The 27,244-nt window shown below is 47.1% G+C and overlaps 1 protein-coding gene across 1 annotated transcript in view; it reads left to right on the forward strand.

Moving 5' to 3' along the window:
- Nucleotides 1-1,914: 1,914 nt before the first annotated feature.
- CDH20 (cadherin 20) overlaps nt 1,915-27,244 on the forward strand; it is a 51,271-nt gene continuing 25,941 nt past the window's right edge. Inside the window, exons 1-5 of the mRNA XM_052660386.1 lie at nt 1,915-2,160; nt 11,883-12,177; nt 12,921-13,040; nt 16,107-16,274; nt 19,568-19,755. Of these exons, the coding sequence (XP_052516346.1) occupies nt 1,915-2,160; nt 11,883-12,177; nt 12,921-13,040; nt 16,107-16,274; nt 19,568-19,755 (1,017 nt within the window). The remainder of the gene's footprint in view (nt 2,161-11,882; nt 12,178-12,920; nt 13,041-16,106; nt 16,275-19,567; nt 19,756-27,244) is intronic.

The raw sequence follows: 27,244 nt of genomic DNA on the forward strand, positions 1-27,244 counted from the left end.
TAATGAAAGCAGAACCAGGGGTCAAACTGACCCTTGGTCTAGCAAACATACAGCTAGGTCTGTGTTTCCCAAGGTATGGAATATTCCCACTATGGCTGCCAATCCCAGGATTCATTCTAGCCTTTTTTTTTTTGGTAATGCCCTTTAGTCCATTTTCTAGCTCCCTACAACAGCATAGCTAATTCTCACCAATCTTCTTCTTTAATTCATGTCTGGGGTTAAGGTTCCTTCTTCCAGAAGGTCTCCCCTTAGACAAGGATCAATCAGTGAGCTGGGTTTCCATGGATCAGTCTAAAGAGAAAAGGAACAACCCATACTTGCTGACCCCCTTTCTAGCACACCACTGTTCTTAATAGTAACCAACATGTCACTCAGAAGAAGACATAGCTAGCTTGCTTTCACCTGACAGTCAAGCTGCCTCTGGAGCTAGAACCGATACGAGGCACGGCCTCCCATTCTGTTATAGAAATCCTATAGTCTCCCCCACCTTATTCCTCTTTATCTGCTCTCGTTGAAATGATTTCTTCTACAGAAGTGAAATGGCATATTACATGGAATGATTACAGGATCTCTTTTATAAATTCTCTTGTTCATTTCAATAATGAGTATTTGAGAAAAAGCTAACATGAGTTCTGATGATGATAGGTGGGAGGTGGTAACTGAGTTAGCATCAGTGCATGGATTTTGCCACTTGTAGAAACGGAGCATTACCTAGTTGCATGGGTCTGAAATGGCCAAATAAACACATTTGTTCTAAGATGACAGCAGTTCTCCACATTAACAGTGAAAATATTAAGCCCACAGAAGACATTCTAACTGTTCTGACAGAATGACTTGAGTGCTAGGCCAGCTCATTAAATCCAGCCCAAGTAAAGGAAGAAAAGGTTGATGAGGTCATAGCCCAGGAGTGAGGTCACCAGCCAATCTGACCTCATAGCAACAAAAGAAGTTTGACTGATGAAATGGTGTCCCCAGGGTAGAAGTCAACATCCCTTTGCCTAAATGAGTCTTTCAGCTCAGGGGAAAAATAATGTTGGCGAGAACTCTCTCCTGTGCCCAGGGAAGCATGTGACTGATAGCACCTTAACGTCTACTGTGAATGATACAGTGATTAACTGACCTTTCGGATCCTAGAAAGGTTGCATTAGCAGCCCTATCAGTGCCTCAGAGCTGAAGAAGTAGAGTGTGAAACTCAAATTCCACCATGAGCTCAGAGAATGGTTAAAACCAGAAGTGGTCCATGGCTGTTTACGAATGAAGTCTGACTCTTAATATTATCAATAACGTGGAGCAAGCAAAATATAATTGTGGGTGGCAAAAGAAGATAGTTAGATTTTGCTTTCAGTTTTCTAAGGAACCAAGAAAAGCAGTTGGGCTAATGAAAATATTAACTATTAGTTGTCAATTTTGGAAATGAATGCAATTTTTAAGAATGTAGGAGGTTGTCTTATCATAAATATTTCAAAGAGCCAATCAATAATACAGCATATCCCTCTACTTACCAATGTGAAGAAATATATTCACTAGTTTTATTTCTGCTGAAATCCATTTTTGAAGGTTTGGGATTGAGTATATCAAGATAAGTTGTCTTATTTTTATCAAAATATTATTTACTACTTAAACACTTCTAAAGCAGTAACATGTTATGACTCCTTCATTTGTTGACTAGAAAAGCCAAATATTTACTGACATTTCTTGAAAACTTGCTATAAGCCCACAGGAAAGAATCTGACATCATCAGCCTCTGTTTTCCTTCACTTGACAGGAAGTCAACTTCAAGCAGACTGACTTGAATCAGGACCTCACTGGGGAAGCATAAGTGTTCAATAAACTGCATTATTTTTTTATCTGGAAAATACTGAAGTGAGTGGCTTTGTCATCCTGGACTTTACTTTCTGAAAACCTGGCCATCCCATGTGGACCTCTGGTAGAATGAGCAATGCAAAGAGCTGGCTTGGACTTGGCATGTCCTTGTACTTCTGGGGACTGATGGACCTTACAACCCCTGTTCTCTCGGGCACACCGACACCGCCAGGCAGACTAGAAGCATTCCTGTCAGACAAGCCACAGCCACACCCGCGGACAAAGAGGAGCTGGGTTTGGAACCAGTTTTTTGTTCTGGAAGAATACACTGGAACTGACCCTTTGTATGTCGGCAAGGTAAGAACTGCCAAAGAGAACGATAAGTTATCCGAATACCGGATATTGAAATTGAATAAGAATATGAACTATGAAAGCTCACATAGTCTGAGGCTTGAGAACAATTTTAAACTAGAGGTATGTTAATTGACAGCTGCTGCTGCTGCTGCTGCTGCTGCTAAGTTGCTTCAGTCGTGTCCAACTCTGTGCAACCCCATAGAGTTGAGATCTAGTTTTTGCTTTGTCAGATACCAGTCAGAAAGGAAAGACTTCTCTCCTTGTTCTTGCCTCTGTTCTGAGTGAGAACGGGTAGGAATTGGGTTTTTGGAGGAAAAGACTTGGGTCCTGCAAGAACTGTTCAAGTCCTCACACAGGCGGCAGCAGCCTCAGGAGTAACAGGATAAGGAAGAAGTAAACTGAGAAATGCAAGGGGAGAAGCTTAGGGTTTGTCTTTTTCAAAGCATTTCCAAAGGTATTGCCTGAGGCCAAAATTTAATGGAAAAAAAAAAAGAATAAAACATTCTTCATTTTCAGAAGATCCTAGCTTGTGCTTTAGGATTGCTGGAGACAATCAATGAATATATTTATAAACTTTACACTCGAAATCCCTTGATTTATCCAGCATCATTTCACTTTTAATCGGGGCTTTCTCCTGTGTTTACTTTATTTGGATGTTAATCAGAGGCCATTTTGCAAACACAACTAAGTGAGAGAACACGGGAAACAAGGAGCTAATTGGAAAATAAATAATTCATTCAAATAACTTAAACACTTGCTTAGCACACAGGCTAAGAGTGTAGGTTTCAGAGTCAAACACATGTGGGTGCAAAACCCAGCTCTGCCAATTGCTTCCAGAGTGACTCTGGGCGGGTCACTAAGTCCCGTTAACCTGTTTCCTCAAATGTTGAAGAAGGATAAGAGACCTTCTCAAGAGTTGTCTACATAACCTCTTTCCTCCACTTCCACCCACTTCTCAACCCAGGTGGGCTTCCCTGGTGGCTCAGCCGGTAAAGAATCTGCCTGCAGTGCAGGAGACCCGGGTTCGATCCCTGGGTCAGGAAGATCCCCTGGAGAAGGGAATGGCCACCCGCTCCAGCATTCTTGCCTGGAGAACACTATGGACAGAGGAGCCTGGAGGGCTACAGTCCACCGGGCCACAAGGGTCGGACACAACTTAGTGCCTAAACCGCCGAGCCCAGGTAGCTGCCCTCCGCCCTGTCTCTGCACAGATGCCATGTTTTCGGGGCTCCTCGGGACCTCCCCACCCCCAGAGCTGACGGTCCAGTTTACGGAGCCGCCCCACTGGGGCCTTGGACGCCGCTGCCCAGCCCTTCCCTGACTCACGTTCTTCCCTCAGCTTCAAGACGTTCACAGCCTCGTTCTTCCTCCTTCCTTCTCAGCCCCTCACCAGTCCTCCAGCCCACCTGTGGCGTCTTCCCCATCACACCCAGCCCCGCGGGGGTGGGGGGTTAAACTCACCCCTATGGCTTTAAACCGCTAAAGCAGTGAATTCAAAGCCTCCGTCTCTGGCTCACACCACTCGTCCGAGCTTCAGACGGAAAACCCTCCCGCACCGCATTTAGGATTCCTCGGCCTCCATCCCCTGAAGCGTCCCCGATCTCCCTCCGGAACCGCGTCTGCCCTCGGTCGTCCCAGTGGCGGCATTGCCACCTCCCAGTTCCAAAGCCTGGGCCCTGCTGGTCAGGCGGCCCCTTCCCTCGGTCTCTGCGCCTGCAGATCCCGTTAGTCCGGAACCAAACAAACCCTCCTCTGTCTCACCCCCGCGCCCACCGTCATCTCAACCTGCGCAAACACCTGTCCCCCCAGCAGCATCCTTACTTCTGCCTGCACTTCCTTCCAGGCCACTCTCCATACATGATCTTTTGAAGTGTGAGTCAGACAGTAAGGAATCTGCCTGCGATTCAGAAGGCCCAGGTTCAGTCCCCGGGTCAGGAAGATCCCCTGGAGGAGGGCATGGCACCCCCCTAGAGGGCTCTGGCCTGGGGAATCCCATGGACAGAGGAGCCCGAGGGGCTATAGTTCACAGGGCCACAGAGGCGGACAAGACCGACACAGACCCCATCACCCTGCTGCCGGCCATCAGGGCCTTCCCGCTGCGCTCTGAGCCACCCGGACCCACCCTCTTCTCACGAGGTCTCCTCCCGCAGCCTCCCCGCCGGGCCCTGGTCACCACGGGCGCGCCCCCCGCCGGGCCCCACCACGGGCACGCTGCCCTTCCCGCCCTCTCAGCCGGGGCTCTGACCGCCGCCCTCTCTCCGCCCAGACCTGGGGACGCACCCCCGGCAGCTCGCAGACTGGCCGGCTCTGCCTTCCTCCCCGCATCGTGAGACGCGCGCGTCCGGGCTCCCCTAGGGGTCGGCTCCCCTTCATCCTCGAGGATCCATTTCACACCTAGCTCTGCCTTGACTGCTCTCTAAGGCACCCCTGGTGGGCCCTCTCACTACCGTTAGGCTTTCCGCATTCTAATCACTACCTACAGTCTCTGCGTTACTCGTTTGTCTGTATCTGTGCTGCGGGAGTGCTGTGTGTGTGCACGCGGCGCATCCCAGTCTGTGCGGACCCACAGGCTGTACCCCGCCAGGCTCCTCTGTCCATGGGGCTTCTCAGACAGGAGTGCTGCAGTGGGCTGCCATGGGCTCCGCCAGGGGATCTTCCTGACCCAAGGATGGAACCGGCACCGCTCGCGTCTGCTCTGGCAGGCAGATTCTTCACCACTGGAGCCGCCTGGGAAGCCTTAGACCGGGCTATAGGCTCTGTGAGGACAAGGGTATCACTTCCATTTCCTCCACAAGATCTAACACGGCACGTGTCACACAGACACAACTGCCTCGCACAGTAATAAGGGTCAAGTAAACTGACTCACGCAGGGAAGTGCCGTAGCGGCGTGCCTGGTCCAGACTAAGATCTTAATGATCGTTCCCCTGTAGTAGGAGTAGGGTGAGGGCCAGTAACAGTAGCCGCAGCGGTAGTACAGTGAGTTCATCACGGGAATCAGGCAGCTCAGGAACGCAGACCTAATGTACCTGCAAACCCCTGAGCCTCGGACCCTGTGACTTTTCTTTGACTTCTCCCTCTCCTCCTCACTCCCCTGTCAGCACGTCCTGTCAGTATCTCCTTGCCACTTCCTCTGAGTCACACATCCTCTCCAGAGCTGTCCTCCCTGTGGTCCTCCGGGTCTCCATGATTAGATTAACTGAGCGGGCGGTTCGGGAGGCTCTCCCGGCCCTCCCCCGGGACTCGGGCCGTTTATCTCCTTCAAGCGCCCTCCCATCAGGTCCCTCGCCCACTGGGGCTCTGCAGGGCTCATCAGAGCTCGCCGCACACAGGGCAAGCACAGCCAGAGAATGAGCCCCCGCTGGGACAGCTCCAGTCTCACCCTGATCTCAGTCAGGCTGGCCTCCTCACCCGCCCGACACAACACACCCCGTCGGTCCCTGCCCCAGAGGCGTGCGCTTGCTGCTGTCGTGCCCAGGACACACGTCCCCTCCTCTCCGCTCAGCCATGTTCGAGTTCCTCAGGGTCCCAGCTTAAAAGCATTTTCCATCATGAATACATCTTCCATTCAGAGTTTCAAAGATTTCTAGCAACTCGGTATTTGTAAAACACTTCTTCCAACTAGACACACATTCAGTTCAGTTCAGTCGCTCAGTCATGTCCAGCTCTTTGCGACCCCATGAATCACAGCACGCCAGGCCTCCCTGTCCACCACCAACTCCCGGAGTTCAGTCAGACTCACGTCCATCGAGTCGGTGATGCCATCCAGCCATCTCATCCTCAGTCATCCCCTTCTCCTCCTGCCCCCAATCTCTGCCAGCATCAGAGTCTTTTCCAATGAGTCAACTCTCCCCATGAGGTGGCCAGAGTACTGGAGTTTCAGCTTCAGCATCACTCCCTCCAAAGAAATCCCAGGGCTGATCTCCTTCATAGCTCCTGCTAAAGTAAGTTTTGGAAAATGCTTTTGTATTCAGTAATTGCTTTGTGTGGTTGTACAATTTCGAGCCCTCCTTCCTTCTCCCAAGGGTAAAACTGAGACCTCCTCCTGGCCTTGCCTACATTGCCCTGACAGTCCACACCTAGCACAGAACTGGACACGTGGAAATGCAGAAAGACTAGGGGACCCGACGCCCTCCTGGGGCACCGCAGTGCTGTGTGTCAGCCCCATGCGCATAGGGCAGGTGGTTCAGCCATCGCAACAGTGCTAGGAAGTAAGTGTAAGTCACCTCTCCCGGATAATTTAAATGAGGGAAGGTTCTGAGAGGTTACGGTCCTTGCCCAAAGTTACACAGAAGGTTAATAGGAAATCTGACACCGAAGCCATGGGCTTTCTTTTTCTTTGGCCTGTATGTGGCCATGACTTTAGACCTCGCCCTGAGAGACACACAGAAGAGTCCACGGTGTCAGTGAGACCAGAAATGTAACCATGCCTGTTCCCTGAAGGTGGGAGCTCTCAGCCGTGTAGCGCGCTCCGGTGCTCATGATCAGTGTGACTCCGTGGGCCGGAGCCCTCCAGGCTCCCCTCTCCATGGGACTCTCCAGCCAAGAATACTGGAGTGGGCTGCCATGCCCTCCCTCCTCCAGGGGATCTTCCCGACCTGGGGATCGAACCTGTGTCTCTTCCATCTAGCTGCATTGGCAGGCAGGATCTTTACCACCAGCGCCCCCTGGGAAGCCCGAGATCGGGGCTCACCCTGTCCTAATCCACCACCCCGGGACACAGGCCATCCCCCGCACCTCCACAGTCATCCTGGCCGACCAGCTCTCAATGCAAGTCTGTGCCCTGGAGTGGGCCTGTCGCCTGCACAGGAAGGGAGGTGTGTACTCACTCACCCAGGCACCTTCCCCCTTACTTTCTTCTGAAAGAAAACCCATCCCTCTCTCCCAGGGGCATTTCAGCTCGTCACCATGAGCTCTCGAAGACATCTGTTTAGAGAGCCTGCCTGAGTATTTGCTTTTTTCAGAAAGAAGTATGGCAACAATTATCAGCTGTAATTGGTATGGCCTTACAAAATCCACACTGGGCTTCCCAGGGACAAGGCAGTGTCGAGTCAAAGCGACATTATATTGACATATGCAAAGAGGTGGAGGCAGCGAGCTCGTGCTCTGCACGAATCTGTGGTCCCGAGTCACGCTGAGGTTAACAAGGGCGTGGAAGCTCTCTAACCACAAATGTGAGCACTCACTGCCTTCCTGGAACCATACGAGGCACCGTGAAAGACAGCGAAAAGGAGCGCCATCACCCCCGTGTTGAGCTTCATGTACTTCCCGTCACTCGCTACTCCTCTGGCTCAAGATCTTAGAGACAAAAGCAAGGTTAGGCTAAGTAGGATATCCAGCTGTCTTATTCTGTCTAAGATAACAAAGCTGTTTTCCCAGGATGGGGTAACTGTGTGCTGCCAACCCCATCCCCGAAGCTCCGCACCTTCCTCCGGAGAGCTGGTGCTCGGTCAGCGTGAGCTGAATTACATATGGATACACATAAAGCACATTTTTATCGCAGTACCAATTTGCTCAGTGACTGAGAGAAAAGCTGTTAATGTCTCTTCTTTGCAGTTTTTGCAACCAAATGTGCATTCTGTGACTGGAGAACCTAATGTTCAGTTCACATCACTGTGCCGGCTACTAGGCTAGTCTCTCAGCTCTATATTCTCCTTCCCATACTCCACGGGGCTGGGACTCTGCACATCACAGCTCCTCCGTTTCCAAGCAGCTCCCGGGTCCTGAGAGGGGAATGTTCTAGGGGGAGAACCAGAGGCGGGAGGAGAGGGACTCGCTCCGTTTATCTGTGGGAGCTGCTTCTGGTTTCTGGAATCATTTCCACACCCCAGCCTCACAGATCCACTGGAGGGCGCCCCCTTCTCAGCAACTCTAAATGCCTGGAGCCCAACCCAGGGAGATAACACCCCCTTTTCAGAGGTCGGAGTCTCACCTCCATGCGAGGTGGGCACTAGGGGGGTGGCTCACCTCTAAACCCTTGGACTGGGCTCCAGGGGTTATAACAGCCCCTTCTCAGAGGTTGGAGTCTCAGCTTCATGGGAGGTGGGCGCTGGGGGGTGCCCACCTCTAAACTCCTGGAGCCCAGCCCAAGGGGATAACATTCCCTTCTCAGAGGGCTCCAGCCCAGCCTCCTCCAAACGTCTAGGTTCCAAGAGCCCCCAACTCCTGTCCTTTGCTCCCCCAGCCAGAGGGGCACAAGCTGTTTCCTCAAGTTACTGGTTATCATCTCCAGTGATACCTCAACATTTTTCCTTTTCAGTCCCTCATGTTAAATTCTCTCTGCTAAAATGACTGGTGTGGGTTTTATTCCCTGACTAGCTCCTGAACTGATACAATTTTAGTTGACCCTTGAGTCACGTGGGGGTTAGGGGGACCAACCCTCCACACAGTGGGAAAATCCAGGCGCAGCTCCAGAGTTGGCCTCCGGTCCACATCACAGCTCCTCTGTACTCACAGTTCTCTGAATCCGTGGTTCTGCTCCACAGATGCACGCGTAGGGCTGTTTGCAGTATTTATAATTGAAAAAAACCCACGTATGTGTGCACCCTCAGAGTTCACATCCACGTAGGTCAAGGGTCAAATGTATATTCCCTAGAAATGAGTTACATGGAAGTAGACTAGGCACTTTTCACAGCTGGTACTCTTCCTGCTGGACTTCCCGGGTGGCTCAGAGGTAGAGAATCCACCTGCTGCTGGAGACATGGGTTCAATCCCCGTGTCGGGAAAATCCCCTGGAGAAGGAAATGGCAACCCATTCCAGTGTTCTTGCCTGGGGAAGCCTATGGACAGAGGAGCCTGGCGGCCTACAGTCCACAGGGTCGAGAAGAGTCAGACAGGGCTGAACAACAGCAACAGCAGGTCTTCCTGTTCCTAGGAGGTGGCCCTGCTTCTCTGGGAGGCTCCCCCCACCTTTCCTGTGCACAAAGACGCACAGAAGCTGCCTGAGAGATGCTTGCCAGCTCCTTTAAGACAAAGACAACCTGCGTTCACTAAAAGCTTTAACTCCAGTACCACACCCCACTCATTCACACAAGCTTACCGAGCATCTGCTGCACGGGAGACTCACACGAAGATGAAAACCACACGGCTCCTGACTTCGAGGAACTCAGTCTAGAAAAGGCCTCAGATTCTTCTCTCAATACAGACAAAACCAAAGATCACAGATCCAGTTTCAGCCCGGACTCCATTGACGTCAGCCAGCCAAGTGACTCCCGAGGAACCAGGACCATCCCCTGAGCAGCAAAGCTCTCTAGCCTCCTGTTACTTACTAAGCACTCTCCGTAGGCAGAGCAGTCAAACTCAGCCAAAGATAATCGCAGCGATGCTTCGCCTTCCTAAGTTTCGTAGGACAAACCTTTTTAGATGACAGCTAGAATATCTCCAAACAACCCTGGGCGTTTGCTCTAATGTCAGCTTCAATTCTTTCTTTCTCCCCTGGATAATCTGCCATGCCCTGGTTCACTCTAAGTAAAAGTCCTATGCTATATGCCTTAAAATTACACGTTTATATTTACATATGTATGTACATATGTATGTAAACATGCAGAAATATATAAGGATTTTTTTAATCCTTAGATCTTTATCTTCCTTCTCCCAATTCCATTCTTCTGCCTGGGAACACAGTTCCAGATGGAATGGATTTTCATTTCTTTGTGGCCAGGTCCAAATAAAATGACTTTCTATTCTACACAATAAGAGCTAGGCACCTTGCTTGTCTTAAACGAAATAAATAGAAGATGTAGAATGTGAAAAAATAATAATAATACTGTATAAGGAATGAGGAAATGTGAGGACTTTATATTCTAAATAGAATTCTTTAAGTAGGAAAAAATCCACAGCTATTTTTCCAGTCAATTTTGTTCTCTTATTTCCTTCTCTGGATAAGACACAGCTGAATTCCTCTAGGCAGCAAAATCACTGCTTGTGTGATTTGGCCATGAGTCAGTCTGAGATCAACTCAAAGCCAGCCACAACCTCCAAGCCCATCCTGGTCTCAAGATGCTGTGAATATGCTTTTCTTGGTGTCCGTGCCATTTAACACTCAGACTAACGCTGTCCCAGCAGTGCTTCAGGCAGCCTTCCCCAGCTTTCCCGCTGGGCTGCGCATAACACAATGGCCAAGAGGCCGTTTTTGTCGTCTCTGCTGCACTCCTGGGGGTTCGAAGGGAGGACGGACGAGCTGACGTGTTCACACCCTCCTCCCTCTGCATGTACATCGTCGTCATAACTGCCGCCACTGATAGCTCTCCTATTATGGGAAAGCTAGGTACTCTTGCCTGGAAAATCCCATGGACGGAGGAGCCTGGTGGGCTGCAGTCCATGGGGTCGCTAAGAGTCAGACATGACTGAGCGACTTCACTTTCACTTTTTACTTTCATGCATTGGAGAAGGAAATGGCAGCCCACTCCAATGTTCTTGCCTGGAGTGTCCCAGGGATGGGGGAGCCTGGTGGGCTGCCATCTATGGGGTCGCACAGAGTTGGACACGACTGAAGCGACTCAGCAGCAGCAGCAGGTGCTTTACGTACATTAATTTCTAATGATCCCAACAAACCTTCAAAGGAAGAATTAACACTGTTCTCTACATTTATAATACGAGGAACTTGAGAGTTATAAGCATTAAATAATTTGTCAAGGGTACTCAATTTATAACTGATACAGATAGTGTTCAGGCCAGATATATTTGCCTCTCTGGCCTAAACTGGTCTATTTTATTAACTGAATCTCACAGGCTTTATCACTGAACTACGAAAGCCCAGCAACAAGAGTAAGTGGTGACTGACTACACGTAACTAACTTTTCGTTGCCCTCTTAGAGAAGGTCTGTTATAAGATAGCACAAAACGCTAGGGTTCTTGCCACTTACATACATTGTTTATAATTAGAGCTGCAAGAGTTTATTTCTAGGCTTAAAATGAGCGCTGTGCCCCTGGGCTCATTTTGAGAGTCATCACAGAGTAATTTGGGAGGAAATATAGTTGGATGGGCAGATAAAAGCATGTGCCTACCACAACCTTCTACATACAGATTTGAGTGAGTCAATTACAAGGCCAGAAACGGGTCCCATCAAAATGATAGATACCCTGACACAGAGAATAATAACCAGCTGTAAAACTCCAGTCTGACACCGGCAACAGAAGCAAGCAACGTCCTGCTGAGGAAAGCCATGGAATTGAGAGAATTTCAAGGGCCCCCAGAAGTCGTTCAGTATTTACGGTACAGTGGCCACAGACTGTTTTTATTAGCTGCTTCATCAGCTTCTCAGCCACCTTGGGCTGTCCTGAAGTTTTTTAAATTCCAAAATAATTTACATCAACACTTTTACATTTTTAAATGTTTACACTTATCCTTTAAAAAGGATTAAATGGAAAGGCTGGATTCCTCCTTATTAGACTTGCTCCTCTTGTGACGACACAATAGGGGACACAGTACAATACAATATGGGTCCTACACCCAGAACGCCTGTCTTCTATACTTCTCAGGGAGAGGACCTTTAAAAATAGTACTGAGGATACTGAATGTGAAGCAGAGAAATTTTGCTTATTCATCAACTTATATTTGCTCTTTGATACAGCCATGTTCAAAGCAGGTTAGTTCTTTGTAGACATTTAAAACATTTGAGTGGGAAAAAGTCTTCCTGTTTGAAAGGAAATCATACACTTGTACCATACTGAAAATCTGTTTATTTTCGACACCTGTTGAGAGGTCGGTCGGTGCTTTTCCCCCTCAGCTTCATTCAGACATGGACCGGGGAGATGGCTCCATCAAATACATCCTCTCGGGAGAAGGCGCAGGCGTCGTGTTTACCATCGACGACACCACTGGAGACATCCACGCCATTCAGAGGCTCGACCGAGAGGAGAGGGCCCAGTACACTCTCAGGGCTCAGGCCCTGGACAGGCGCACAGGCAGGCCGATGGAGCCGGAGTCCGAGTTCATCATCAAAATCCAAGACATCAACGACAACGAGCCCAAGTTCCTGGACGGGCCTTACGTCGCCACTGTGCCGGAAATGTCACCAGTGGGTAAGGCGGGGGTGCACTGATCCCCACAAACAGCAGTCCCCCTCTAGAAGGCCCTCCCGCCTCGAGGGAGAGAGGCAGAGAAAGCGCGACAGTCCAGTCCCCAAAACACAAAGCTGCACCGAGCTACTCAGACATGAAATCAGCCACAGTACAGACAGCGGCAGTACTACGCCAGCACTGTCGCTCAGCTCCGGGTCTCCTGCATCGATTTTTATTCACGTATTTATCTGACTGCACCAGGTCTTGGTTGTGGCGCCTGGGATCTGGGATCTTCAATCTTTATTGCGCCATGCGAGATCTTTAGTTGCAGCATGTGGGATCTAGTTCCCCAACCAGGGACTGAACCTGGGTCCCCTGCATTGGGAGCGTGGAGTCTTAGCCACTGAACTACCAGGGCAATCCCCAGTTCCGGTTCTTAAAAAGCAAAACAAAAGATAGATGATCTGTAGGCAGATAATATTTGATTCATAAGGGAGAAGCATTTTGGTATTACCAAAAGAGGAATGAGGAGCCCAAAGCCTGTGTTGGCCTTACAAGTTATTAAGAATTTAAGACACAAATAACTCCCATCCCCACTAAAGAGGTACTTTTGCACTAAGCGGTTATAGAAGCTTGACCGAGAAACAGGCCCTCCCAAGGAAGCAGACATAACATTTGCAAATGCTTTAAAACTGCCAATTCAGGCTTGCATCCAGTCTTGAGCAGCTCAGCTTGAACGGGTGTCCACTGTCTCTCTTTCTCAGGGACTTCTGTCATCCAGGTGACAGCCACCGACGCAGACGACCCGACCTACGGCAACAGCGCCCGGGTGGTGTACAGCGTCCTGCAGGGCCAGCCGTATTTCTCTGTGGACTCCAAAACAGGTACGTGATGGGGCAGCTCAGCCAGAGGCATTTGTTTATTCTCCAATAATCTGTAACTGCAATTTAGGACAGACCAACTCTCCGTTTCAAGAACTCTCCAGACAGTGCACTAGCTAAGAAGATGGTTATAAGCGTCAGGGTGAAGAAAGCAAGCTAGCGCCGCCCGGGGGTTAAGAGCAGCGCGGTGCACAGTGTGCTGGGACTGCTTAGAGATGCCCAAAGAACTGCCTCCGCAAAAGGACCTCCTCGCTAGCCTTCAAAAAAAATAATATCAATAATCCTATGGCTGTACTCACTCCCCAGGAGTAAGGGCTTTCAGAACCCCAAGAGGACCCAGGAGGCCTGGCAGAGTGACCTGGGCTCACGTTGCTGCTGCTGCTGCTAAGTCGCTCAGTCGTGTCCGACTCTGTGCGACCCCATAGACGGCAGCCCACCAGGCTCCCCCGGCCCTGGGACTCTCCAGGCAAGAACACTGGAGTGGGTTGCCATTCCCTTCTCCAAGGCATGAAAGTGAAAAGTGAAAGTCAAGTCGCTCAGTCGTGTCCGACTCTTAGTGACCCCAGGGACTGCAGCCCACCAGGCTCCTCTGTCCATGGGATTTTCCAGGCAAGAGTACTGGAGTGGGGTGCCATTGCCTTCTCCGGGGCTCACTACAGAACCAGGATAATTGGTTTTGAAACTAGGGAGAGCCTTAGGCAAATCTTCCAGTCCATCGCCACTCACTTAGTGGATAAGGAAATTGTGGATGGAGACCCAAGAAAGTGCTCCTGGTTGTAGATGTCTCCCCTGACCTGCAACCCAGCCTTCTTCCCACCAGTCCACCCCGTACTAAGCCGAGAGCAAGGCTGGAGTGAAGGGAGCTCAGAGCATGGGTTGTGGCCCCGAGAAAGGAGGTGCTCAGTGGGATGCTCTAACAGGGGGCCACCTAGGGAGCTGGGCGGGCACGGGCCACGTGTAGAAAAGGACAAGGCAACAGCCAACAAGTCAATTTGCTTTGGGAGTTCTGTTTTGTTTTCAGTTTTATTCAAGAACTTTGACAACAAAATTATAGTTTATCTTTGAAGAATTCCCTTTAACCGTTTTGAATTGGGCAGAGCAACTCAGATATTATTGCTATTAACATATAATATCATTCCATATTGTTATCTTGCACTTGTGCCAGACTCTCTCCCTTTTAAAATACATTCATAGATCTCACCATATTTGAGAGTCCCAACAATCTTGTAAACTTGTAAAATATATGGAAGCATTATTACTTCATTTTACATATGGGAAAATTAACATACGGACCTAAGAGTAATTAACAAAAAAACTTGAGTAAAGAAACTTACAGCCACAGAGACAAAGTCAAGGCCAAAACTCAAAGTCATCTTTTTACATGAAGTAGAAAAAACGCATTTTATTAGCAACCTGATATAATTTTTTCCAGAAGTCCTCAGGGGAACCAGGCATTCAGAAAATTATGTCATAAAAGTAGAGAGTATAAATTAGTAGGAGGAAAGAAAAAAAGGTTCCAGTTAGGGATTTCTATAAAATAGTAATTTTCACCATTCTACAAATGGAGGGAGGGACCATGAGGGGGTGCCCACAGGGAGGGAAAATACAGACAGGAAGAGGGTAATATGTCCTTTACATCGTTAAGAGGAAACTTACATTATTTTGACAGCTCCCAAGGGGCATCTATAGTGTTAAGGTAAAAAATACATAAAAAGATAGTTACTGCCGTGCCCCGGGGGCATTTATAACAAGAAAACACTGCACATTTCACTTTAGACTGTTGCTGCTGTGACGCGACACGTACATTATAGGAGTGAAGCGAGGACAGGCTTGTGGCTCCCCATTTCTCCCCTGGCATGCAAAGGTCTGCTGAGCCAAGGGCCATGTAGTCAACGTGCAGTAAACAAGCCTTTAATCTTTGCCTAGAGAGCACAGAAGTCAACTTTTCTAAGTGGAAGCATTACAAGGAAGATCAAACATGCCCACACATCCTTGGCAGGATTGAAATGACACATTTCACAGGATTCTGACTTAGACCCCTCTCCCTAAATGGAAGCTCATTATCATACCCTGGTGATACACACCATCTGGGCAAGTTCATCTCATATGGATGTTAACAATAAACATCTCAGAGCAGCTTCTGTGTCTTAAGTCACAGAATGCAGTGAAGCACAGAGGGAGGCAGAGCCTAATAAAACGGACTGAACAGACAACAAAAAGAAGAGCAAATCTGAATTCCACCCCTGCTTCCAGGCACTGGGGAGGCAGGAGAAAGCAGCCTGGGAATGAGGCTGCTGGAAAAAGAGAACCTCACGCTAGTAGGGCTCCAGCGACTGGAGAGAGAGCTGAAGGAGAAGGATCTAAACTGGCAGACTTGCGGACGATGAGGCTTTGTTTTCCCACCTGAAGCCCTTTGTTTGGTGAGACGGAGCAGCCGTGAAGTCGCTGCAGACCAACAGGTCCCAGGTCTGCCAGAGGGCCTCTGCTGCCACCTCCTGGTCCTTCCCGGGAATGCGCGGTAGGAACCAGCCCGCCAGGCCCGACTCCATGGAGAGGGGTCTCAGCGAGCTCGAGGAGTTGCTGGTGGACAGGGAGGCCTAGCGTGCTCTGGTCCATGGGGTCGTGAAGAGTCGGACACGACTGCGCAACTGAACTGAACTGAAGCCCTTCCGGCTGGAACAATCTTTACTCATTCACCCTCTGTTTAAGCACAGCATTTATTTTTTAAAGCTGGGGATTCCCTGATGGCTCACTGATAAAGAATCTGTGTGCAATGCAGGAGGCGCGGGTTCGATCCCTGGGTTGGGAATATCCCTTGGACAGGGAAATGGCAGCCCACTCCAGTATTCTTGCCAGGGAAATCCCATGGACACAGGAAACTGGCCGGGTACAGACCATGGGGTCGCAGAAAGTTAGACACAACTGTGCTAAAACGGCATTCTGACCTCAAGTGTAATGAAACAGGTGCCTTGCATCACTGACAAGGCACAGGGAGGAGCCTAGAACCCAGTCTTTAAAACAGGACGGGTGGTTCTGCTTTTAAAAACAAAGCCCGTTTCTCTCCTGCAGGTGTGATTAGGACCGCGCTCACGAACATGGATCGAGAGGCCAAGGAGTACTACGAGGTGATCATCCAAGCCAAGGACATGGGAGGGCAGCTCGGAGGGCTGGCGGGGACCACGACCGTCAACATCACCCTCTCAGATGTCAACGATAACCCGCCCCGCTTCCCCCAGAGTGAGTACCCAAACGGTGAGAGTGCCGCTGTCAAGGCAGAGCAGCGGCGACGGAGGCGAAAGAGAAAGGCCGCTCTGAGCCCCTCTTGAGTTCAATTATTCCTGGGTTCCTTTCGGACATTTATCATGCAATCCTCACATCACCATTTCCCTCCTAGGTCCAACTTCCCAGAGCACTAAACCAGTGTTTCTCTATTTTTCACGATCACCTCCTTCCGGAGCCCTTTTAGACCCTTTTCTTCCTTGAGTATCATGCCCTGACCGCTCCCCTCATAGAACTAAATATTAAGCAAGATGATTTTGTTGGGTGGGGATGAACTTTAGATTTGTAATATCTACGTTTTTTTCACCTCTCTCCAACAAGAATCGATTTTTGTACCCGTTGAGAATGCACGCAGGGAGACTAAGCCAAAGCTTGAGGTGAACGTAGTGACCTGTCAGATCACTTAACCCCTCGATTCACAGCAGGTACTGAGTGCTTGCTTTGTAAGGGCCCTGGGCATGCGGGGCACAGGATTCTTGAAGCGAAGTCCGTGACCTTGTGAAGCTTAAAGTCCACTTGGGAGAACATATACTTGGTATTCATCAAAATTTAAGCAGGAAGCAGCAATGTGCCAACTGGTTAGCACAGAATGACGCCTCCACAATAAGCCAAGATGAGTAAAGACTTAATAAAAGGATGAGACTTCAACCAGGTATTAAATAATATAACAGAGTCAAACAAGAGAAAAAAGAAAACACTCCAGAAAGGGGAAGCTGTTCATTCACTTAAAAAATTGTGTTTCAAGCAACATTCTATATATGAGATATAAAGCCCTGGAAATAAAGCTGCAAATGTAATTTTATGTTCAAAGATCCCGAAAATGAAGACCTGCTCTTTTATTGACTCAAACGTTCCGTTTCTAATGGAAGTCACTGCAAAGTTTTTGAGCAAGTGAGAGACATAAAGAAAGGCTAAGCTGGTGGCCACCCAGAGCACTGGCTGGCAGGAATGGAGACTGGAAGCAGGAGAGTGTGGCAGGAGGCTTTTAGCATGGTCCAGATTTGAACTGATAAGAACGTAGGGAAACAGAAGAAGAAGTGGGACGGGACAAATAAGAAAACTTGGATTTCTGTCTCTGATTTCTTGGCTAAGGGAAGGTGGAGTCAAAGACAACAAGGATGTTGCCGGGAAAGACTGTCCTCATGGGAGAAACAGAGATACCTAGCGGGACTAGTGGCAGGCAGGCGAGGAGGAAGACAGACTCTGCCTTGAACATGAATGACAGCAGGACGCTCAGGCTGGATTGAGGAAGGCGGAATACAGAGCTATGACTGTGGAAAGGAGACCAGGAATGAAGACGTGACTCTGAGAAGCAGATTCTAAAAGGGAGCAACTGGAGAAGAGAGAGTAGCCGACGCAATCCCAGGTGAAAGACTCAACCAGGATCAACAGCCACTAAACTAAGACAGAGCCGAACCAGCCCACCTGCTGAAGCGCCACACTGTGGGTAAACCACTCACCTATGTAAAAGCAGGAGTAACATTCAAACACTTGCATACAACTGGAATCCATAACGTCCCCATGAGGTTTCATGAAACCGGAAGACAAGATACCAGATGAGCGTTCTACAAGTGATATGAACAAGGAGGTTCCTGAGTTGATTGCTTCTACAGTTCAGAAGACTAGAGCATGATGGAACAGTTTATGAAATGACATATGGACTGGTTTCTTACGTGCTCGGCTGACCCATCTTTACCATTTCATGGATGGCTCACGCTGAGCACACGAGACTACAGACTCTTGAACATCCCTGGACTGTCCTCTGGCTTTGTAATCTGACACCAGACAGATCTCCGAGAAGGCAGAAAGAGAAGAAGGGCAAAGTTATCACACAGTTCATATAGATTTGGACCTACTGTAGGAAAGTTACGTTGAATCCTGCTTTCCTTCTTTTTCACAAATATTATCATCACTGATTAGGGGTTGTTGACACAATGACACACCTCCTGTTTTATACTGAAGAAGCGCAGTCACCTTTAATTTAACCAAATATAATGGAATATCAAGACCTCAGGCTACTTATTTCTAACATAATGCATTATGTGTAGAAATTGTATGGACAAGATGTTTGTTTTGACACAGAACGCCTAACTTTCCTGGAGAAAATTGTTTTTCCCAAACATGTTCTGCAGTAGCAAAGTCTGCTCCATCAACAACTTTGGAAGAGAATGCAGAGAGATGAAATCCAAGCGCCTGCAGTTTAGCGCAGACATTAGCCACTTCCTGGCTCGCGTCGGCGAAGAACAGCCAAGGTTTCTCCTCCCGTTCGAGGGAGGCTGCTGAGCGCTGGCTGGGTGCCGTCAGCCCCCAGGTCACTGTGAGAAGGCAACGCTCACACCCCGACTTCCCAGGGTGATGCCCCAAAGCCCGCAATGCGAGCGAGAACCAGAGGCGCCGTGTGCGTCCAGAAGGCGGTTGTTTGATTGAGTCTGTAGTCATCCACACCACGACCGACAGAAGAGTGAAGAGCGTCAAAGGGCTGAGCCCCAGAGGAGGCAAGTTAATGAAAATGCTGCTCCGCGGAGATGAACATGAACCGAACGAGTGGATTCAGGCTATCAGGTTGAAAAGAACACCACCGGCTCTGAGCTCCCCGCACAGGTGAGAACTCTGGGGGTATTGTCTTCCAGAAAAGAGAACGCGCAGCACCGAGATGTGTCCGTGGAGAAGCCACCAGGGCACAGGCCCCAGTGCAGACACCCCGAGGGACGGCCCGCACAGACGCCTGCAGAGCGGGGCTCCGGGGCCGGGCCGCCTCTGCAGGGTGCCGGTCAGCACCGAACGTGGGCAGCCGGTCACAGACGGGTGCTCGGCGTGCCAGCCAGGCCACAGAGAAAGACACGTGCCTCTGAAACACAAACCGAATACGCAGGCACTCTGTGACCACGGCAGGATTAACCCTGGGGGCCAGTGCATCAGGAAGAGCTGAAAGGCTGGAAAGCAGGGTGCTCCCTACCACCCTGGAGTCACAGCTACTGAGGTAAGCAGTGTCTTTGCTTTCCTCCTGTCCTCCTAGGATTATGATCAAGGGATCTTGGCCCCTCCTCATCCGACATCCAGTGCAGGCTATAACCCAGTAACGTCTGCTTAGCCCTTTGGATCTCAGTTTTTTCATCGGTAGAACTCAAGTTTTAACTTTGGATGATGAAAAAGATGTTCTGCACAGCGTGGCGGATGTGATGTGATACAGGGGAGGCGCTTTTTTGTGTAGTGACAGGTTACAAAAACTGCATGTTCTGACTTCTTCACAGAACATTACCAGATGAGTGTGTTGGAATCAGCTCCAGTTAGCTCGACTGTGGGGAGGGTGTTTGCCAAGGACCTGGATGAAGGAATCAACGCAGAGATGAAGTACACGATCGTGGATGGGGACGGGGCGGACGCATTCGACATCAACACGGATCCCAACTTCCAAGTGGGCATCATAACCGTCAAGAAGGTAACCAAGCTCCTTCTTCCAAGTCATTTCAGGGGAGGCTTTGAGCATGTATGCAATATTAGTAAGGACTGTTATATTATTAATAGCATTGCTTTAAATCCGCTGGTAAACACTTTCCTGTCATTAAGAAAGGAAAACCTCTTGGACTTTCCTGGCAGTCCAATGGTTCAGACTCCAGCTTACAAGGCAAGGGCATCTGCCGGCTACGTTGCTCAGTTATGTCCAACTCTTTGCGACCCCCACAGACTGTAATCCCCCAGGCTCCTCTGTCCATGGGATTAGCCCAGCAAGAATACTTGCCTGGGATGCCATTTCCTTCTCCAGGGGATCTTCCCAACTCAGGGATCGATCCACCCGCATCTCCTGTGTCTCCTGCAATGGCGGGCAGGTTCTTTACCACTAGCGCCACCTAGGAAGCCCCAGGGCAAGGTTCAATCCCTGTTCAGGGGACTAAGATCCTATGTGCTGCACATCGAGGCCAAAAACACAGACAAAACAGCAAAGAAAACCCCTTACTCCTTTTGTTCACATGTGAACACTGGCTTGTCGTCATTTTACAGGAAGGGGACCCTTCAGTTCAGTCGCTCAGTCGTGTCCGGCTCTTTGCGACCCCATGGACTGCAGCATGCCAGGCCTCCCTGTTCATCACCCACTCCCGGAGCTTACTCAGACTCATGTCCATCGAGTCGGTGATGTCATCCAACCATCTCATCCTCCGTTGTCCCCTTCTCCTCCTGCCCTCAATCTTTCCCAGCATCAGGGTCTTTTCAAATGAGTCAGTTCTTCATCAGGTGGCCAAAATATTGGAATTTCAGCTTCAATATCAGTCCTTCCAGTGAACACCCAGGACTTATCTCCTTTAGGATGGACTGGTTGGATCTCCTTGCAGTCCAAGGGACTCTCAAGAGTCTTCTCCAACACCACAGTTAAAAAGCATCAGTTATTTGGTGCTCAGCTTTCTTTAGAGTCCAGCTCTCACACCTATACAGGACTATTGGAAAAACCATAGGTTTGACTACACAGACCTTTGTTAGCAAAGTAATGTCTCTGCTTTTGAATATGCTGTCTAGGTTTGTCATAGCTTTTCTTCCCAGGAGCAAGTGTCTAATTTCATGGCTTCAGTCACCATCTGACTGCAGTGATTTTGAAGCCCCTCCCCAAAACAGTCTCTCACTGTTTCCATTTTTTCCCCATCTATTTGCCACGAAGTGATGACATTGGAGGCCATGATCTTAGTTTTTGAATGTTGAGTTTTAAGCCAGCTTTTTCACACTCCTCTTTCACTTTCATCAAGAGGCTCTTTAGTTCTTCTTCACTTTCTGCCACAGGATAGTGTCATCTGTGTATCTGAGGTTATTGATATTTCTCCTGGCAATCTTGATTCCAGCTTGGGCTTCATCCAGCCCAACATTTTGCGAAAAAGTTAAATAAGCAGGGTGACAATATACAGCCTTGAGGTACTCCTTTCCCAATTTGGAAACAGTCTTTTGTTCCATGTTCAGTTCTAACTGTTACTTCTTGACCTGCATCCAGATTTCTCAGGAGGCAGGTCAGGTGGTCTGGTATTCCCATCTCTTAAAGAGTTTTACACAGTTTGTTGTGATCTGCACAGTCAAAGGCTTTGGCATACTCAATAAAGCAGAAGTAGATGTTTTTCTGGAATTCTCTCACTTTTTCAATGATCCAGTGGATGTTGACAGTGTGATCTCTGGTTCCCTCTATGTGGCATGCCTCAAGTTATAAATTAATAATACATTGCTTACCATGACTGGTAACTATTAACAAGGTAAAAGTTCAATTTTTGGATAATTATTGTCTCTTTAAGGCAAAAATTATCTTTAAAAAAATTAAGCAATCAAAGAAAGAAATGTTGAGGTTTCAGTATATTTTAAATTTTATTTTATATCTTAAAACAATATTTAATCAACTCTTTGCAATCCCATGGACTGTAGCCCACCAGGTTCCTCTGTCCATGGATTTCCTAGGCAAGAATATTGGAGTGGGTTGCAATTTCCTACTCCAGGGGATCTTCCTGACCGAGGGATAGAAGCCATGGCTCCTAAACTGCAGGCACATTCTTTATCATCTTCTGCATTACAGGCAGGGCCACCAGGAGAGCCCCCTTAATAATAACACAATACTATTAGTTTATATCGTATTACTAGAATATATCTTAGACCTTACTGTAAGCCATTAATTTAAAAAATATTAACTATTACAGTTCTGTATATAATGAGGTTGGTCACAGCGTTATGGCTGTATCTGAAAGGAATCTCAAAAATCTCAGCTCCCTCACCTGGAGAAAAGATTAAGTCCCATAAGGCAGAACACTGTCTTTCCCTGTCATTGCTAAGACTAGATGCATGCCTAATCAAAATACGTGTCCGTTTCGCCAAGGCCACTCGGAGAAGGCGACGGCAGCCCACTCCAGCTCTCTTGCCTGGAAAATCCCATGGACGGGGGAGCCTGGTGGGCTGCGGTCCCTGGAGTCGCTAAGAGTCACACACAACTGAGCGACTTCCCCTTCCCTTTTCCCTTTCATGCACTGGAGAAGGAAATGGCAGCCCACTCCAGTGTTCTTGCCTGGAGCATCCCAGGGCCGGGGAAGCCTGGTGGGCTGCCGTCTATGGGGTCGCACAGAGTCGGACACGACTGAGGCGACTCAGCAGCAGCAGTGGCAGCAAGGTCACTTGGATTTGTCTTCTGACCTTATGAGGTGTCAGAAAATGGAATTAAGAGAGAGGTCAGTAAGTTGAGTAGATGGACAAGTCAAATGTAACAAATACTTTACCGGCTATTGACTAATCAATCTATACTTTTGGAACAACAGTCACTCAGACGCTCAATCCACACCCATCTTTCATTAGTAATGTCATGTAAAATTGAAACAAAAGTTCTACTTTTGATTTATTTCTCTCGGGCCTATTATTTGTCTAAAATAGCACATACTTTTTCGAAAAGAGAAACTAAGTTGAATTGATAGAATTGGATCCTCATAAAGCCACGCTGATCACTACTCAGCACCTTGGGTCTCTTTGCCTTTCAAGTAATCCATCAATTGACTTTCAGTCTCTTAATTTAAGTGGCTTCCCTGGTGGCTCAGAGGGTAAAGCGTCTGCCTGCAGTGTGGGAGACCTGGGTTCAATCCCTGTGTCGGGAAGATCCCCTGGAGAAGGAAATGGCAACCCACTCCAGTACTCTTGCCTGGAAAATCCCATGGACGGAGGAGCCTGGTGGGCTGCAGTCCCTGGAGTCGCTAAGAGTCACACACAACTGAGCGACTTCCCCTTCCCTTTTCCCTTTCATGCACTGGAGAAGGAAATGGCACCCCACTCCAGTGTTCTTGCCTGGAGCATCCCAGGGCCGGGGAAGCCTGGTGGGCTGCCGTCTATGGGGTCGCACAGAGTCGGACACGACTGAGGCGACTCAGCAGCAGCAGTGGCAGCAAGGTCACTTGGATTTGTCTTCTGACCTTATGAGGTGTCAGAAAATGGAATTAAGAGAGAGGTCAGTAAGTTGAGTAGATGGACAAGTCAAATGTAACAAATACTTTACCGGCTATTGACTAATCAATCTATACTTTTGGAACAACAGTCACTCAGACGCTCAATCCACACCCATCTTTCATTAGTAATGTCATGTAAAATTGAAACAAAAGTTCTACTTTTGATTTATTTCTCTCGGGCCTATTATTTGTCTAAAATAGCACATACTTTTTCGAAAAGAGAAACTAAGTTGAATTGATAGAATTGGATCCTCATAAAGCCACGCTGATCACTACTCAGCACCTTGGGTCTCTTTGCCTTTCAAGTAATCCATCAATTGACTTTCAGTCTCTTAATTTAAGTGGCTTCCCTGGTGGCTCAGAGGGTAAAGCGTCTGCCTGCAGTGTGGGAGACCTGGGTTCAATCCCTGTGTCGGGAAGATCCCCTGGAGAAGGAAATGGCAACCCACTCCAGTACTCTTGCCTGGAAAATTCCATGGACAGAGGAGCCTGGTAGGATATAGTCCATGGGGTCACGAAGAGTCGGACACAACTGAGCGACTTCACTGTCACTCTTAATTTAAATGCTTCAAAGATAATTTGAAATATATAATTTTCAGAATATTCTGTATTCTATGTATGAGCTTGATCTTATGTCTTCAGTGCGTCTGCCATCTTCCAGCATTCAGTAAACAATTGTTTCCAGTCCACTCCCCTCTTAGGCCACAAAGCAGAAAGCTTTTGTATTTTATCAAACCTAAGGTGCCATGAATTCTCATCATTGTTTTATATATCACATTAAAAAAAAAAAAAACACTCTGCTCATTTTAATGGTGCAGTGCTTTCTTATTCCTCGGTCTGTAGTCACTGGAAAAGCTCCTGCAAACCCAGACGTATCTGCTTCACTGATATCAGTGCTGTTGCTTCCATGTCATTCTGCCTACAGAGAAACTTTTGTTTCAATGTTGAATCATAATACAATCTTTTTAAAGACATTTTGGAAGGCAGCAAAATTCAGCACATGTATTACCAACACACGCAGAACTCACATGAAGTGCAGCCCTGATGACTTTGCCCAGGTTTAGCCAGCCTAGACACTGGCAACTGCATCCCGCCTCCCACGGAAGCTCCAGGGTGCCGTCAATTGCAGAAGCAACTCGATCTCCAAAATGTCAAAGTATGAAAAAATTGGTATCGTTCAATCACTGAAATATAGAAATAAAACATCTGTATATATCGCCACTCAACTAGTACACGTTAATACATTGACTAACTTTTGCACTACACAAGGTAACAACATTTGGGGTTTTAAGCCCTCCCTAGGCACTGGGGAATAAAAATCTGACTAAATCATAGTCTTTGCCCTTTAGTATCGTGAAGGCAGCTAACACAGAAAGAAAGTAAGACAAAGTGCTGTGGGAGAAGAGGGAATGATTAATTCTGCTTAGGGGAACTGCATTACTATTTTCTGACATAATATTCATTACTCAATTTTCAAGGATACGATGACTTCATTTTTATGTGCTCCAACTCTAGGAAATTTCCTGAATTTAACTAGGGGTCTCAGACACTTCTACTGTTTTATTTATTATTTAAATATGTAAAAACATGTACAAAAACTTCTCAAGAGAGAAATGTCAAACTCATATATCAATTATGGGCAATTTAAAGTTTAAGGTATTAAGGCAATGTTTTCTTTAAATCTTAAGCAATAAAATTACTTAAGGGATACAATAACATTAAATAATATAAAAATGACTAAGTAACTTATTTGGGCTTCCCTTGTGGCACAGCTGGTAAAGAATCTGCCTGCAATGGGGGAGACCTGGGTTCGATCCTTGGGATGGTAAGATCCCCTGGAGAAGGGAAAAGCTACCCACTCCAGTATTCTGGCTTGGAGAATTCCACAGACTGTATAGTCCATGGGGTCACAAAGAGTTAGACAGGACTGAGCAACTTTCACTTCAATTCACTTCACTTCAAGTAAGTTATTTAAAAAGAAATTTTAACAATAATTAAAAACTAACTATAGTCTTTCAACAGACTACTAGAAAATTTGGACATCTGTATCCAAAAAAAAAAAGAGAGAGAGAGAACCTTGATTCATACCTATAAAAAGAAATTTAGATGATCTACCTAAATATAAAAAACTAAAACTATAGAATTTCTAAAAGAAAATACAGGAGAAAATTTTGTGACCCTGATTAGGTAATTTCTTAGATATGACACCAAAACCCCAATCTACAAAATAAAAAGTGATAAATGAGATTTTTATCAAAATTAAGAGTGTCTTCTCATCACTGATAAAAGAGTGAAAAAATACACAGACTGAGAAAAAATATTTGCAAATCTGTCTGATAAAGGACTGTAATATAAAATACGTAAAGAACTCTTCAAGAAGATATAAAGATGCTCAACATCATTAGGCATTAGGGAAATGCAATCAAAACCACCATGAGATACTGCCTCACATCCGCTAGGATGCTAACATCAGAAAAACTGACAAAACCAAATGACGGCAAGGATGTGCAGCAACCAGAACTCTCATACATTCCTGGTGGGAATGCGAAATGGTACAACCACTTTGAAAACTGGTTTGGAAGTTTCTTAAAAAGTTAGAAACGTACTTACCGTACACTCCTGCAATCCCACTCAAAGGTATTTACCCAAGTGAAATGGAAACCTATGCTTCCACAAACACCTGTCTACAAACGTTCATAGTGGCTTCATTCATAGCTGTCAGAAATTGGGAACATCCTCCTCCATTGGAGGATGGATAAACTGTGGTATATCCATATAATGGATCTTCCCAACCCGGGGATCAAACCCAGGACTCTGTGTCTCCTACATTGGTAGGCGGGCTCTTTACCGCTAGCACCCCCTGGGAAATCCATACTTGGCAATAAAAGGGACAAACTCCACATTCACAAAGACAGGGATGAATCTCAAGTGCATATGTTAAGTCAAAGAAACAAGATTCAAAAGACTACATACTGAATGACTACATATATATGACAATCTTGTAATGGGGACACAAAATAGATAGTAGGTGCCAGGGGTGGGATTTGACCACAAAGAAGCATTGGTCAGGAGGTAACAGGGTGAAGGATATACATTTCTCAAAACCTGCAAAACTTTACACTAAAAAAGACGAATTTTAAGGTATATAAATTACATCTTAATTTTTACGAAATTCATGCCAAATTAGAAAAATGACTTAAAATTACAGAAACAACATATCTTGCCCAGCTCAAACCTAACATAAACAATCAGTGTCCACTCTGGGTTACTTCTACATAGGTATAGAATTCTGAAAGAATTCAATGTATTAATAAATTACCAGGAAATACAGATGTTTAGACTTAAAAGAGTAGCATAAATAAAATAAATTGGTAAATCTATTCCGTCAGATTTATTGAAACCTGAGTGGCAGACTTTCCTGTTTATGAAAACCCTGTCTTTTGACTAGGAGTTTTGGAGCTAAGGAGGCTGGCAGGAATGGCTCCTTGGTTCAGATGAGAACAGTGGACTCTAAGAAACAAAGGGTACAACCTGCGGTGCTAAGTAAATACGGAACAAGTGGTAAATCAACAATGCAACAAAGTAAACAGAAATCTTGGTTAGAATTTGAAAATAATAAATTTAGTTAAAGCAATTTCTCCTGCTGTTGGTTTCTCAAAAGCAAATTAGTTGCTTTAATAGACACTTGCCTCTTTCTAACATGAAATGTGCTGACATGCAGCATATTTCATGAAAAAAAAAAAATGGCTAAGTCACCACTTAAGCTGGCATGTGACTTTTAAGCTTTAGGAACTGCTTTCCTATCCTCTGCAATTATTGCATAGAATTGAGTTTCCCTGATTCTTAAAATTATTAATGATATTTTGAGGTGTTGGTTAAAACTTTTATACATTTTTGTCAGTTTAAAAAACCGTAAATGGATTATGCTTAGAGAGACAACATTCAAGTCTGCTTTCTGCCTTGAAGTGCTGTATTTCGCATAAA

This window comes from Budorcas taxicolor, chromosome 22 (assembly GCF_023091745.1).
Source record: "Budorcas taxicolor isolate Tak-1 chromosome 22, Takin1.1, whole genome shotgun sequence".
Lineage (NCBI taxonomy): Eukaryota > Metazoa > Chordata > Mammalia > Artiodactyla > Bovidae > Budorcas > Budorcas taxicolor.